The 15,319-nt window shown below is 41.4% G+C and overlaps 1 protein-coding gene across 1 annotated transcript in view; it reads right to left on the reverse strand.

The window, feature by feature from the left end:
• Positions 1 to 3,639: 3,639 nt before the first annotated feature.
• pcdh17 (protocadherin 17) overlaps positions 3,640 to 15,319 on the reverse strand; it is a 51,146-nt gene continuing 39,466 nt past the window's right edge. The window contains exon 4 of the mRNA XM_076077890.1: positions 3,640 to 5,748. Coding sequence (XP_075934005.1) covers positions 5,051 to 5,748 — 698 coding nt within the window. The 3' untranslated portion in view covers positions 3,640 to 5,050. The remainder of the gene's footprint in view (positions 5,749 to 15,319) is intronic.

Below are 15,319 nucleotides of genomic sequence, written 5' to 3' on the forward strand. Positions count from 1 at the left end.
ATGACGTCTCCGTCCCTGATTCGTCACACTCACTATCACATGACCCGTACCCGGAAGAAAACAAACTGGGCTACCAGCGATTCATTTCAACATGGATAACTAATTGCAAGCGTTGCTGCTAGCACAACAGCTAGCAGCAGCTATGCAGTAAAAGTCTGCATTTCTGTGGAGGAAGCAGCTGTTATTGGAGTGATTAGCGAGTGGCGTGACCGGCATCAGCCCTATGGAGCAGCTCGTTGTTTTTAGATTCTAATGAGAAGACATGCTGCTCTAACGTTTTACTTCTTCCGTTTGGTAGCCTTGAGAGACCTTAGTCTGTAAGTATGTATTTATGGAGCATGAAAATATGTACGTAGATATATTCTATTCGCGTGTTTAGTATAACATTTGTGTTGTATTAAATGCTAATCGCGGTTAGCATTTCTCCATTGGCGGTAATGTTAAAATTAGCTTAGAAGCTAGCTAGGCGGACATGTTACATGCTGGCTATATCATGGATTGTTGTTTTGTATTCGTGTAATGTGTATAGGGACAGTTTGTAAAGCCATATTTCATATTGTGCTTCCACAGTTTTACAAATAAAGTTTCACACTGAAGTCTTGAAACTCTTCTATGGATTCCATGGTCTTTATTTCACGGATCTACTGTTAGCGATCTGCTAAGCTTTCCTGCACGAAGGAAGAGCAGAATAGAGTGAGAGACGTGTGTTGACCACATGTATGGACCTATATTCTAGTAAACGTTTACGTGTAAGTGTTGATTTTAAAGTAAATTTGATGTGAGAGAGATAGACCCGCACCGCTGTAATGCTAATCGCGGTTAGCATTTCTCCATTGGCGGTAATGTTAAAATTAGCTTAGAAGCTAGCTAGGCGGACATGACGTTCAGAGCTACTAGTGAGAACAGACATCAACAACACGGAGGAAACGAGTGAGAGACCACATTGATGGACCCATAATCTAGTAAACGTTTATGTGTAAGTGTTGATGTTAAAGTAAATTTGGAGAGAGAGACAGAGCGAGTATTTTTTTTTTTTTTAACTAAGCAAGCAATTCACTTCCTGTTTACACCGTCACGCGCATGCCCAGTGTAGTTAATGGTCACGTGCTGTCCGCCTTCGACGGCTGCCGTGTGGACGCAGATCAACTCGAGAATGATGCTGAAACTCCCGTGTGGACGGAGATCGTTTCTATTTGACAAATCTGCATCCAAGGAGAAACGGAGTAGTGTGGACAGGGCATCAGAGACCAGAGGCGGATAGCCACATTCAGCAAGGCCCTGTCCTAATCACTTGGTAAAATCAACAGTCTCAAGTGGGCAAAAATAACCAACTCTAGATTTGAGTAATGCACTGCAAACAGTGTATGATGCCAACAGTGTGTAATTAGACAATAATGAGAGGCCTTGCATTATGCTCAATCTCCAACTATGTGTTGACATGTTAGACAGCAAATAGCCTGAGAGAGGGGCCATGGCTTTAAAGAATACCTTCCATCCACTGGACCCAGCTCATTTCCTGCCCACAGTTTGCGAGGGTAGACAGCAGCTAGGCCAGGGGATCTCCATTCAAGGGGACAGCACTTTAAATGTGCCTGAAGTGTGACAGTGGCTGTTTGTGGCAGCCAGACTGAGCAAAAGACACAGTCCTGGGGTGACCGCTGCACTTTGTTTTAATTAATGGCCAAATAAGCCACGGCAATATCATTTCTGTGTGAGTTGGAATTTAATCTATAGTACATGTGTAACAGAAATTAAATAAGAAAAGAATCGTGTAGTCAAACAATAAGGGGCATGAAAGCGCATCAAGCACAAACACACACACACACACACACACAGTAGAGAATGCTTGATCCAGCATGAAGACTAAGCGCAATGAGATAAAAAAGAAAATAAACCATGAAGAAAAGTGTGAAAGTGTCACATTTGTTTGGGTAGTGTTTTGACCTCTCTTTCAGCCTTCACATTACCTTTAAGGGGCTATGCATTTAAATGAAAGGCAGTGTGCTGCTGAAGTGCCCAAGTGTTTGTGTGCATGTGCACACATATAACAGCATTGTTGTCAAGCTCACAGTCGCAGTGCGCACTTTGAAAAGCACATTTAAACTGATTGTATGACGTGAATGTCAGTCTTCCTTGATTTATCCAGATATTTGAGAGAGATAATAAAAAAAAAGTCGAATTCAAAAATTACCATAAATATGTTACTCCTCTGTCAATTCTTCCAAGCCCTCTCTAAAAACAGCCTCTGCCATCTCCCAGGAAAAGAGCATGGGTAAACCGAAACCAAATGCTTTGCAGACGAAAGAGAAAAGCTAACAGTTGGCTTTGCTCCCTTAGAGGCGAGAAAGCAAACAGCAAAAGTAAGCAAATGAATAGTGAAATGAAAAAAAGATGGCAAGTAGGTAAAAGATACAGAAGAATGGCAGAATGACAGGAGAATGTCCAAACATGTATCTCGATTAAGAAAAAGAAGCGAGAACAGAAATACCAAAATACTCAGATATGACATGTCTGCAAGATAGAATGCGTTCTATCTGCCGTCAGGATTCCAACTCAGCTCAGAAACACTGTACGATAAACACACCAGGGCCATATGAATGCTAGTCACTGTTCCCTCTCATGGCTGCTTCTAACCATAGATTTGGTGATTGTAGTCATATTTTCCAAAACAGATCTAGTCTAATAGCCTACTGTTCTGCTTTTTTTTTTTTTTTTTTACTATCAGAGTATATTAGAAAAAGCACCTCCCTTATTTCAGAGAGTGGCCGAAATGTGCCAAAATTTTCAAAAATAAATGTCTGTATCATTTCTTTTAAGAAAGCCTGAATGTGAAGACACTTGGTTGTATAAACCGTGTACCTAAACAGCTAAGACATCAAATCCAAAGTAACTTTTGATAAGAGTTTCAGATGTCAAGTTTCTCTGCAAAATATGAGAATTCTAACATGTATCGAGAAGGAAGGAGTACATACATAAACAACACAGACTACTGAAAAAGAACCTCTTTTAGTCCTTAATAGAAAATGCACATTCTGGTGGACCAGGGCTTTATAAGCAGTCACAAGCTCCACAGATACAACAAGCTCTCCGCAGAGACAGTAAGGCAGTTTTATGATCACCAAGGAAACCACTCCACTTTCAATATGGCAGGTTTCTTTTTTGAAAAAAAAAAAAAAAAGTAAAAACATGGGACACAAGAGATACGCATACTAGTTATTGTTAAAGAAAATAGCTGCCCTGTAAAAATCTGCTCAGTAAAAATATTCAAACTGTTATGTTGCGTTTGTTGCTTTTTGTTGTTGGTTTGAATTGTATTCTAAATCAGCTGGCTCATTAAGCTTCAACAGTTATTGTATTCGATCCAGCTGGACCTTCGGGTAAAAAGAGGCGACATCTCAAAAGCACTGAAGCCAGCCTGCAAAGACGCAGAATAGAGAGGAAAAGAAACACCAACAGAAACCCAAACGAAAGCAAACTCACAGAGTTCGACAGCTACTAAGGCAACGTTTGCCAAATACAATATAAGCCCATGTATATTGCAACACAACTATATATTAATTTAATAAAATACACAATATAGCTTTTGTACACATAACAATTTGGCTCAAATGCACAGAAATTGCAGTAAAATCAATAAAAATATGTCAGTTTTTTGATGTAAACACATCTAAATTGAATACATTTACACATATAATGATATTATGTATAGTGATAATGTGAAGGGACAATTTCTTGTTATTTATATTTTTGGATATTTGTCTTCGAAACAATGGCAGTGTCCTTTGCAGTTCTTTGAGTTAATACTTGACCCACTTGACCTTAACTCAAGGACACTTTTTACTGAGATTCCTCATTTATTTTTTTTCTTATAAAATGTATAAATATGTAGTTAATATTTGGACACCATACATGAATTCATACATATAGTCATCTATATAATCATATAGATTTAATCTTTTCACAGTTGAGGAAAGAATGTCCCTATTTATACAACCTGTGATTGCCTTAAGGCAGAGTCACACACATGATAATTCACTGTACACAAGGGACAGAAAGCTGATGATGTCCATGTATAAGACAATTACACAGATGGCCAGTTGTGTGTAAGCATTAGTGTGTGTGTGTGTGTGTGTGTGTGTGTCTGTAGGGTCATCAGTGCATGTGAGTGTGTCAGCATGTGTATGAGCAAAGTGTAGTGCACATGTGTAAAATGTGTGTACAATTGGTGAATGCAACTACACCAGTCAGCAACATGAATGTTTAAATAGAGGCGTGAGACAGACACAGCTTACACGTGTGGCTACAAATGACAAGTGAAACATGGTTACACTGTTAATAATTCTCCTTCAGCGTAGCAATTAAGCCCCTCCGTCTCCAAGTCCATAACCAATCCCTGCGAACACACACCTGATTAACCAATCATGTTCATGTTCAGATACAGTATCCATCACATATTAAACACCTATATTTAAGTCAAGGGAGATAAGGTTGTTTTGTGTATTTAGGTCTTTCATTGTCCAAAACGGATTCAAATTTGTTTCACTGTTTTCGCATCGATTGTCATGTCTGACCATAAATAGTCCTTTTTCATTCAGTTTCTATGGCCATCACATATAACAGAAATCCACCTACACACACTTAGATATGTAGGATTTCACGAGAGACCATGAACAACACACTTATGAGCTGGTGGGCACTTAGATAATAGCTTGCGAGGTGCCAGAGGCATAAGCCTCTGCAATTTGCTTAAGAATCCAAAACAAAAAGAGTCTATAAATTCAGCAGAATTCAGATGTTTGTCACCCAGTTCCTTTTTGTTGGTAGGGATCCCAGCACCAAACTGGTGCCAAATGACCGACATAACAAATGTTCCCATCGTCCATCCAAAGTTGGTATTTTTCAACAACAAATACAGTGAAAAGAGCTCCTAACAGAAGAGCCGTTTAACCTTTTTCATTTGTTTTGGTAACAGTTTTGGCATGAGAGTTTTTAGAATAGCATTATATTCCTCTCTCTACCTCCATAATTCTTTTTTTTGCAGTCCTTTGTGTCACTTCCTGAGTGTTCCAGTGGCCTCACTTCCTCTGCAGTCCTGCAATAGTTTGTCGATGTCTCTCACCACCTGGTCAGCGTCCATTCTATCACGGCTCGCGTCGGGCTCGACCTGCTCCAGAACACGCTCCATTTCCCCTGTGGCCTCTTGGCTGATCCGAGAGCGGGCCTCTGCGAGCACCTTGGCCACTGGGTCTGAGGGAGGCAAGGGTGGGTAGACCCCCTGGTCTCTGCTTTGTTTGGTTGGTGACAGGTACTGACCATCGGGAGGCCCGTAGTGGCCGGAGCAGGTGGCAGGAGGCGGTTTGCCTTCAGCTCCGTCAGCTGGGCTTTTGACTGAAGAGCAGGGAGACATGGTGGAGCAGCCCTTGGTAGGACTGCTGGAGGCTGAAGGTACCTCTTGAAGCAGTGGACTGAGGGCTCGTTTCGCCTTCAAGTAGGGCTTGACATTGGCGACCAGGATGGTGTGGTCACGCCTCTCTTTTCCAAATGTACAGAACGTCTTCTTGCCATTGAGGTTGACAGTCTCGTAGGTCTCTGTCTCAGGCACAGTCTCCATGCCCGCTGGCACGAACATATTGTTGCGGTAGTCAACGCCTTCTGCCTGGTTTCCTCCAGCGGGGAACTGGGGCATCCAGCAGCGGTCAGAATGACCCAGTACCCGGCACTCCTCCGTACAATTCACACAGTCCTCATCTGCAGATAGAAAGAAAGGGAGGGGATGGATGGAGAAGAAAGAGATATTTAGGTCAGCAGTGTAGAATAGGAAAGTGTAAAACCACACAGCGAGAGGGTAATTCAATCATAGTGCCATGATGAAACTGAACTGTACAAAGAGTTGGAGCCCAAAGTTAAGCGGAGCCAAATCTAATGAAATTATATAAAAAGGGAAGAGCCAGCTAAGGATGTCTCATTCCAAACACACATGCAAATGCATACACATGTGCACGCACGCACACACACACACACACACACACACACACACACACACACACACACACCTTTCCAAGGGACTGGGGGACACCTGCTAGCATTTTTCAAAGCTCTGATCAAGGGGATGGCAGAGCATACAGAAGGGTTGGGGAGGGAGCGAGAGAAAAACAACAACAGTTGAGGTTTGGCAAAGGCATAGTGGCGTTATCATAAATTCATGTCAGTGGGCTTTGAAGACCTCCCTAGACAGAGAGCCTGTGCCAAATGGCTTGTGCTTCCTCCCCATGTGTTTGTGCCTGTTTATTTGTGTGCTCCTGTTGTTGTTGTGTGTGCATGCATGTGTGTATAAGTGTGTGTTTGTGTTCCCCTCTTTCATCTCTATTCAGAGAGATGCAAACTCTGGCTGATTATTGGAGTGTTCATGCCTGTGTCAAACCGATCCCAAACTTGGATTAAAAAATTATAATTAAAAAAAAAAGAGAGTCGCCCGTTTATTTTCTCCTCTTGGGCGTGAAGTGAAGAAAAGAGAAAAGAAACGGAGCATCTGTTGTCCCACAAATGGAATTCTTCCATCGGCCAGGTGGGATGAAACCAAGAAAAGAAAACCAAGAGAGCCCAAATAGACGGGATTCTAACAGTTGGGACTATACTAATGAAATTGCAACTAGTTCCTTGTTTCTCATTCTCATCCACACATCAGAGAGCGTGTTTGGCTCTGCAGTGGCGTGTGAGCATTTCAGTATGAAGCCTTTACAAACCTCCATCATTCCTTCAAGTTAAAAAAAAAGTGTAAACTCAACAAGGTACAGGCTAGACAAACCCAAGAATGAAAGAAAACAGCAGCATTCAACAATTTTTTCTAGTAAAATCCAAAGGTTGCTTGCACAGTCTTCTAAACAAATGCAGCAGCTCAGGCCAATTTGCCTATTGGTTCTGAGATATGCTATGCAGATATGCCGGTTTGTGAAGACAAACACTTGTTTGTTTGCTAGAATACACTCTTTGGAACATTAACTGAGAGAAAACTGAGGCAGCTTTCTTTGTTAAGAGGAATTACGCAAGTCTATTCATAGGAGCTTAAATCTGGCATTGTCGATTTTCGACAGTAATATTTGAGCTAAAACAAAGTCGTATGTTTCGCAATTGCATGTTTTGTAATGAACAGAAAACCGCTTGTTGTCACCTTTCTTCTCCCCTGCTGGTAATAGTTTAAACCTAGCTTCCTCATGATGAATCTTTGTCCTCGTGTATTGAGTGTAAGACCAACACCACATTTTAAATCAGTCTAATTTGTCTTCCTGTAACAAGCCTGTTTGAAGCCTGAAACCAAAGTCAGTGGGTGAAATTGTGAGTGGTATATTAATGCAAGGATTGAGGAATGAGGCTACTCAAAGCTGTATCCTCCAACTAAATGTGAGAAGACAACGACACGACTGGACCTTTACAGTATGGCGGGTGTGCCGCTGTAACGACCACAAACGCGGGACTAATACAATCTTTCATTGATACAAATAAGCGGGCAGAGTGGTCCGTGCTTGAGTGCACTTGGCTCGGCTGTCTTTGCTGTGCTGCGGGTCGGCAGCCCAGATTCCTGAGAGACTGCCCTCCTAAGCTGTAGAGATGAGCTTAACACTTCACAAATGTTTGAAGAAGCCACACAGCGCCGGCAAAAGAGAGCCTGACATTTCCTACGTCGAGGCAGTCATCTGAAGAGGAAATAAGGTGAGCTGGAAAAGCGGACGCCGGACCACTTTGAGATGGACTACATTTCAATCCGCACACACTCAGAAGCACATTTGCGCGTGTGTGTGTGCCTGTGTTTGCGCACAAGTGATTCGAGATTTGAGTGAGAAAGAACGAACATGTCAAAAGCACAAAGATCGATGATTGGGACGGAAGCTTGTACATGAATAATGCAAACCTGAATACACTTTCCGACCAGAGCACGCCATAATCCATCACCAAGCCACAAAATATAGACCCTACGTGTAACCAAGCTTAACAGCTCGACAACCACCGCCCCTCACACACCCATCTCGCATGCATTCCAGACACACACAATTAACTTGGCCCCAACAATGTCTTCATGCTCTCAGAGGTGATTGTCCATTCACCGTGTGCATATTAAAGCATAAATAATCCATGCAGACATATTTCCCTCTATTTAGTCGGAGGAAACCTCTGATAGATTATTTATGTCTCTGCTGCACGTTCAACCTTGAGGCGTTCTCGTATCTACGGTTAACAATATGACATATGAGAGCAAGGGTGACATTCATCTCCCTCCGTCCCTCCCTTTCTCTTTCTCTCTCTCCCTCCCTGTCTTTCTTCACAATGGCTCCACCAGCTCTCCGGGACGGGCAACAGAAGCTTCCACCAAGGACACATTTGCCTGTGATAATTTGGCTACCAGGGACGGGGCTCAGTTGCTTTGCTGTCCAGTTTCCCTTTCAGCTCTGTGTATGGTCCAAGATAAATTACACCGATGGCTACACTCAAATATGCAATCACAGTCAATGATTTGATATGGAACAATGATGAAGCACACTAATAATCAGCTTTATTCATTATATCTGAATAAGCAATAAATCATTGAGAAAAAATAATCATATTACCATATAAACTATTGTCAAATAAGCATTACTATTTCTCCATCAGCTAAGAACTGCTTATACTGCAAATCTATTTCATGTTTTATGTTGATATCCTTTTAGTAGAAGCCCTCAATTTATCATTGCATTATTTTCTTTACGACATTATTGCTTCTCATTTTTCAGATGAAATTATTTGTTAGTACTTGTTGTAAAATCAAAACATCAAGAAACCTTGAACCACAAGATATCCATCTGTGTTTACAACAGACACGCAGTATTTGTTTTTTAATCTTTCAGTGGTCACTTTTCTTTTTTTTTGAAATCATGTTTGCGATCTTGGGCAGTGATATTATACGGCGAAAGAAAAAGTTCTGCTTAAATCTATTCTTCCAAACAAGGCTTGAAAAGGACAGTACATATTTTAAGCACATTGGCCCTGAACCAAATAGGAACAAATGTAAACAACAGGCAATGCAATGCATGCAATGATATGCAGCAAGAATTTTGAATTATTCCATATAAATTGTGACCAAAACATCCGAGGCAAGATTCTGCTTCATTTACAAGTCGAGTGTCACTGAAATTCTGACTGAATTGCCCGGTCAGGAGTTTGTATCGTTGAATTTCTATTGCAGACACTTGACCTGGACCCCTGATTAAAATCAGATATTCATTACACCTCTACTGACAACCAAAAAGTGTAATTAACTCCACACACTCTTTTGTACTTATAGATACTTCTTTTCAGCGAGCAACCCGAGATATCTTACCACCTCTCTGGCAGGGTTAATTGCCTTGCTTTAGGGCAGAATAGCAAGACTGGGTAACAATGAGTTAGATAGGACGGCTATGTAGCTGCCAGTTATCTTTACTGCTAAGAGCACATGAAACAGATATATAAAAGTAGTTACGCTGCTCTAAGAAGTCTGTGCGAAATAGCAAAAGGACACACGGTGTCAAAGAAATCTTGACAGATCCAGAAAGTCCCTTAATACAGCAACATTGCAAAAAGAAGGAGAAAAAGTAAATGATCTGGGTTCACCGTGTTATTTGTCAACATCAGATGCTGCCGCACCTCGTAACAGCACCCGGGGTGAGATAGACTAGTGAAAACTAAAGATAGATGAATGAAGGATTTGTTAATTACTTTCTGAACCAATGAGGTGCCTCATTAAAATGCAAAAAAAAACGAACAGCCCCGACGTGTATCTCTTTTAAGTGACTAGGACATTTTTAGAGGTAGTTCTTGCAGAATAAACTCTGCATAATTTGAATAAAGAATTTGAATAAAGAATTCCATTTAAAAGCAGAGTAGAGCATCTAACATGTAGTGTGAGATGGCTTTCCCAAGGCAAAGACTAAACAACAGAAAGCTACATCTATTGTGAATTTAAATTGTATCTGTAAGCATGACACCGGATGTGTATGTATGAGTTAATTTATGGAAATATATATATAGTTTTTCTTTTGTTTAAAAAAAAAAAAGGTCAGATTCACAATGTTGTCGTCTCTGCTTTCTCTTAGTTGAATGCCCTGATCTTTAGCACCTGGAGCAGTGAGCCTTTGTTATAGTTGGTTGATTTACAAGAACAGGAATCCCATGCAAGTGCAGATGCAAGAGAAAAATGCACAACACACACACACACACACACACACACACACACACACACACACACACACACACAGATACACACACTCAATATCCACGATCACAACTCCACTTGATATGATTCAAAACCCAGCGTCCACTGTAAAATGTCAAGATGGAATGAGGTTGATATTAAAAAACTCCAATAACCCAAAGAGGTCAGGAATAAATGCTGAAAAAAACCCAAACACTTAATACAGTTAAACCCAGCAGACCACTACATTGTGTGTGCTGCTGTCATTTAGCTCATACTCATGTACAAACAGCCACATTTTTATTTCATCTCATATCATGAGAGTTATCAGTATCATGAAAAGCTCCCGCAGCCATCTCAACAAGATGCTTCTTCTACTGAGCCATACAATGCCTCTCATCTCTTTCCACATTCTGAAAAAAAATGCCCCTCTGTTATCCTTCCAAAAAAGGCTTTTTACTAAATTAGCACTTAATTAACGAGGGCCACAGGCCACGTAGAATCACACACAGGTGGGAAAGAAGGCACGAGGCTCTCCCTCAACACATATTAATAGAAAGCAACTGGTCACCATTCCTTGAATCCCGAGTTGTTTTTTTTCCTCCTCTCCTAGATTGAATTTTTCAAACTTCCAGGGTGGAAGCTTTCAGTACAGTGCATGAAGGATGTGCACCTAAACCTGTGAGTGTAAAAATGTGCCTGTGTATCAGCGTGTGTCATAAAGCACGGTGTGATTTCCCTAAACACCCTTTTTCCCCCCCAGACGCCTGCCCCCCTGGCCCTGCATGCCCATCCCTCCTCGCTTTATTACCCAGCCCTGTGATTAATGTCCCTCTGTCACACACTGTGGTTCCTGTGGTGGGAGGGAGAGAGGAACCAAGAGAGAGCTGTACACACAGGGTATTGCTAGCAAAGCAGCAGCAGCGAGCTGAACACACAAACCCCCGTAGTGTGGCAGAGTGTTCGGTAAGTTTAAAAAGAAGGTGCAGGAAAGTTAAATAAAAAAGCTATAAACACATAATAATAATTGTATCACTCATCACAGTGGTGGTGATTCCTTTTACCATCATGCACACCTGGCCTATAAGAATGGAGAATGATCCAAGATAACGTGTCTGTGTGTGTGTGAGGTTGTGTGTCGAGGTTGTGTTGTCGTGAATATCCCCCAACCCAGCCAAGGTGGACAGGAGGAAAGGCAGCTGACGAATTGCGCAGAGCATCTGTGACAGACCATGACTGCACCTGTTCACCTGAGGGAGCTCACAGTGTGTGTTTATGTGTGCATGCATGTGTGTGTTATTGTGTTTTTAATTTCCTCGCCTACTGCCATCTAGCCCAGCTGATCCATGCAACCCCCCCCCCCCCCCCCCACAATCAGGGTGACTAAATATTTGAACTGCACAGATGAGAGAGTCTCCACTCTGACTGAGCCTAATGTTAAGAAAATATCTTATGGCTTCTCAGGTTGCCAGTCTTCAGGTGGGGGTAAACGGAGTGTGCGTTGGAAATTTCAGATTTTGTTTTCTAAGCAATAAGTTTAAGACGAGAGGGACACATTTTCCCGGTCGAAATACAAAAAAACAAATGTTATATTCTCTGTTAATGCATTTTACAGTTGCCGCTTTTTCGAATTTTTGAATAAAAGAGCTGCGGATTTATTATGAAACTCAATATTTATTCTGCTGTGAATTTAGTTTTACCTTGACACAGACCCAAAGAAATCAAAATGTTATATTTCTCATCAAGTCAGATATCGAGCGAGCTATTTTACAGGTCTTTCTCCTTGCGCAGCATTGCTGCGGTGAAATTGAGCACATTACTCTGGTGCATTGCTGAATCTGATATTGTTATGATTCTAGAGCAGAGCGTTGCTGGGAAAGCAGGTTGTTCTCTACAGTTGGCAAGTCTGTTTTGTCAACATTATTTCAAGAGATTACAATACAATAGTATTTCCATGAAAATGCTGTTTCGGTGTATTCACCATACTTTGCTGTGAGACCTGCAACTTATACTGGCCTACTGCTCGGCATGAAATCAGTAAACAGCAGTTACTGGTGCCCATGATGTGATATTAAAGGCTAATTTGGAGTAAAGTGCATTTTTAAATGCATTAATAGTTTCTTTTCTGGTAATATAGCTGTATTCTGTATTCTCTGATAATGTAGCTGTATCCAAGATAAAACAATTCCATAATATAATGTGATTTAATTGTTGGTTAGCGTCCGATCAGTGATTCAAAGTTCTACTGTGAGTGTAGCTGTTCGTTCAGGGAACAGGTTTGGATTGTTTTGTGCAGTGGGTGGCTTAGCACAATGAGAAGGATACTTCTCTCCAGTGTAGTAGCTTTTATCACAGTGGGAGGCAAGAGAATACCGACGCATGGCAGGAAAAGCTTGGCAGCAGCGGTGGGAGTGCCCGGTGGCTGGCAATGCCGAGACTGAAACAAGGACATGTATCGCAGGATCAAACACGTCCTCTCTTCAGGCGTTCCCTCACAAACTGCAGGCCTCTCCGTCAACTAATGCCTGGCTAAGTTGTTCAAAGAACACCCTGAGGAGAGAGTATTTATGCAACGGAGAGTGAGGGATAAAAAAAACCCAAGAGGAGGAGGAAGAGGAGCATAAGCTCATATTCAAACAAAAACAAACACACAAAGCCTAATCAATGATGAGCAAGCAGAGCTGTGTGCTGTGGGTGACGAGAAAGGTCTGTGGGTTGTAGAGATGAAGGGCATCTGGAAAGCCGCGTGGATGTTGTCAAACAGCACTTTCCCTTTTACACAAAGCAGCAATGAGGGCCCTACAATGCACAATGTGGTCCTTATAAATACAAATTAGTTTGCAAGTGACCCACGTGGTTATATAAAGGCCGCCGCATGCGTGTACACGTGTACGAATATAGTGGTGTGTTTGCCTGTTTCTGTCTGAATAGAGCAGAACATAATGTGCACGTAAACTCTGCCAGGGTCTGCAACTTCAGGGCATATTGATTTATTTTTATTTTTATGAAGTTCATTTAAATATACTGCATTAAAATATGAATGGCTTTTCATTGCATTGCGTGTGTTTTCACTACATGCTACAGACTTGTCATTCACAGTTTCGCCATGTGTTGCTTGCTATAATCTCAATCATCAAAGGGTTTCTTTGAGCTTTAATTGATGGTGAAGGTCGGCCTTGAGGCAACTGTGTGAAAAAAAAAGAAGGTGTGTGGAGGGGGATCTCACCGTTTCTCTGTTATCTGTTAACAATCAGACCTCAGAATAAAACACTCACCTCAACAAACAGGTTTAACTGTAATGAACGGCCATGGGAACCTATCCAAGGCCAGAAAGTGCTGAGAACAGGCAAACCAATGTTTATCTGTAACCACATCTGTGACGTGTGACAACACTCTTTAGAAAATTCCCACTGCTGTGTTGAAGCAGCCTATTCAACCACGTTCCAAGCGTTCTTCATTGAGTCGGTTTTATCGCTGGCGACAGAAAAACAGAACCAACACGGAAAGTAACTTTTTTTTGTTCTTTTTTCCTCATTGTGTTTTCAGAAAACTCAGATCATTCACTGTTCACAGCAGTCAGAGACACTCAATAAATAATGCAAGGTCAGTCAAAGAAGATCCTTGCTTCAGCCAATCCAAAACCCTCTTTTCCAACCTGTGACTTAAGACCTTGTATAATTCACATTTCCTCTGGCTACAGCTCACTCTTCAACCCCACTTTCTTTCACTCCTTAAGTGTTCTAATGGTGGAGCGATTGCAGCAGAGCAGCCACAGGCAAGCTATTAGATATAGATGTCTGAGAGGAACAAGCCTTACATCATCCTGCTAAAATCAAGCTATTTATACCTATCAAACACTTAACATGGAAAAGCTATAACCTGGAAGAAAATAAATATCAAGCGGTATACTGCAGCATATGTTGTATGATTTAGAACAGTCCGCTACAATACATTCTGACCATATCTGTAAATCATATCCTGCACTTTGCCATAAAGACATGAAACTAATATGAAAGCTGAAAGAAACCAACACGATTAATCCAGGTTAATTTGGATTAATTCAACAAAGTATAAAAGCTGCTAAGAACGCAAAATACAGGAAAAATTACACAAGAGCAAATATAAAATGTACCAATCTTCACAGATAATCACTCAAAAATAATTCTAGACAGGTTTAAGTTTACAGAAAATATTGTTCCCCAGCAGAAAGAAAGAAAGAAGAAAGAAAAGCAAAAAACACATTCATCCTATAATTAACAGGCGCACTGTACACAGTGCCAACACCTGCACTGGCACATGGAAACGCATACGTACAAAATAAAGCATGTACACATAAGAAGGTGAGCCTATATACAGTATATCACTGATGCAAAAAAAAACAAAAAACGTTCTGTATCCAAATATTGAACATAAAGTGAGGAGAGGTGCTAACAAAACAAGCCTGCTGCATAGCCTACTTTTAAAATGGGATTAGGTGGTGTTGTTTGAGGCAGACATGTAAGCAAGAAGGAACAAAGGGACGCAAAAAGCTATTGGTCAATCGTATCTTGCTACCTTTACCTAGAGAGAGACATGGAGGGCGGCACAAAGGAGGGCGAGGAGGCAAGAAGGGGACTTATTAGAAGATGAGGAGAGAGAGCAGCATGCTGAATCAGTCGCTAATCCTCCGTTTCCTCTAAGCCTGTGTAATTAGGACATGGGGGATTGCACCGTGACAGGGGATGCTTCTGGACCGCCTTGCTTTTTCCCCCTTCTCTTTTGTTTATTTCTTCTCTCTTTAGCTTGGGTTTATGGCAGTTTGTCATCTAAATATAGCCTTCTTGTGTCTTTATTGTGTGTGCATCGCAGCATGCTCACTCATAAGCAACATAAACAGACGCAGCATGCCTGCGCCATGTTTTATTTCTACTCACTACTACTTACTGTTTGGAGATGTGAACGAGAGTGCACTTTTTTTTTTGTGCTGCTTTGGTCGCTGTGTGACACCCTTAGATTATATTTGCGGAAATCAAAATGGGCTGTTTCAGTCAAACAGCACTCCACCACACGCACACACACACAAATACAAACACACCATGTTCAAAGGGTGGCTATAACTGAAGAGCCTCAGGAGAGGGA

The sequence above is a fragment of the Anarhichas minor genome, unplaced genomic scaffold, assembly GCF_050575085.1.
Source record: "Anarhichas minor isolate MPS153535 unplaced genomic scaffold, ASM5057508v1 ptg000062l, whole genome shotgun sequence".
Taxonomy (NCBI): domain Eukaryota; kingdom Metazoa; phylum Chordata; class Actinopteri; order Perciformes; family Anarhichadidae; genus Anarhichas; species Anarhichas minor.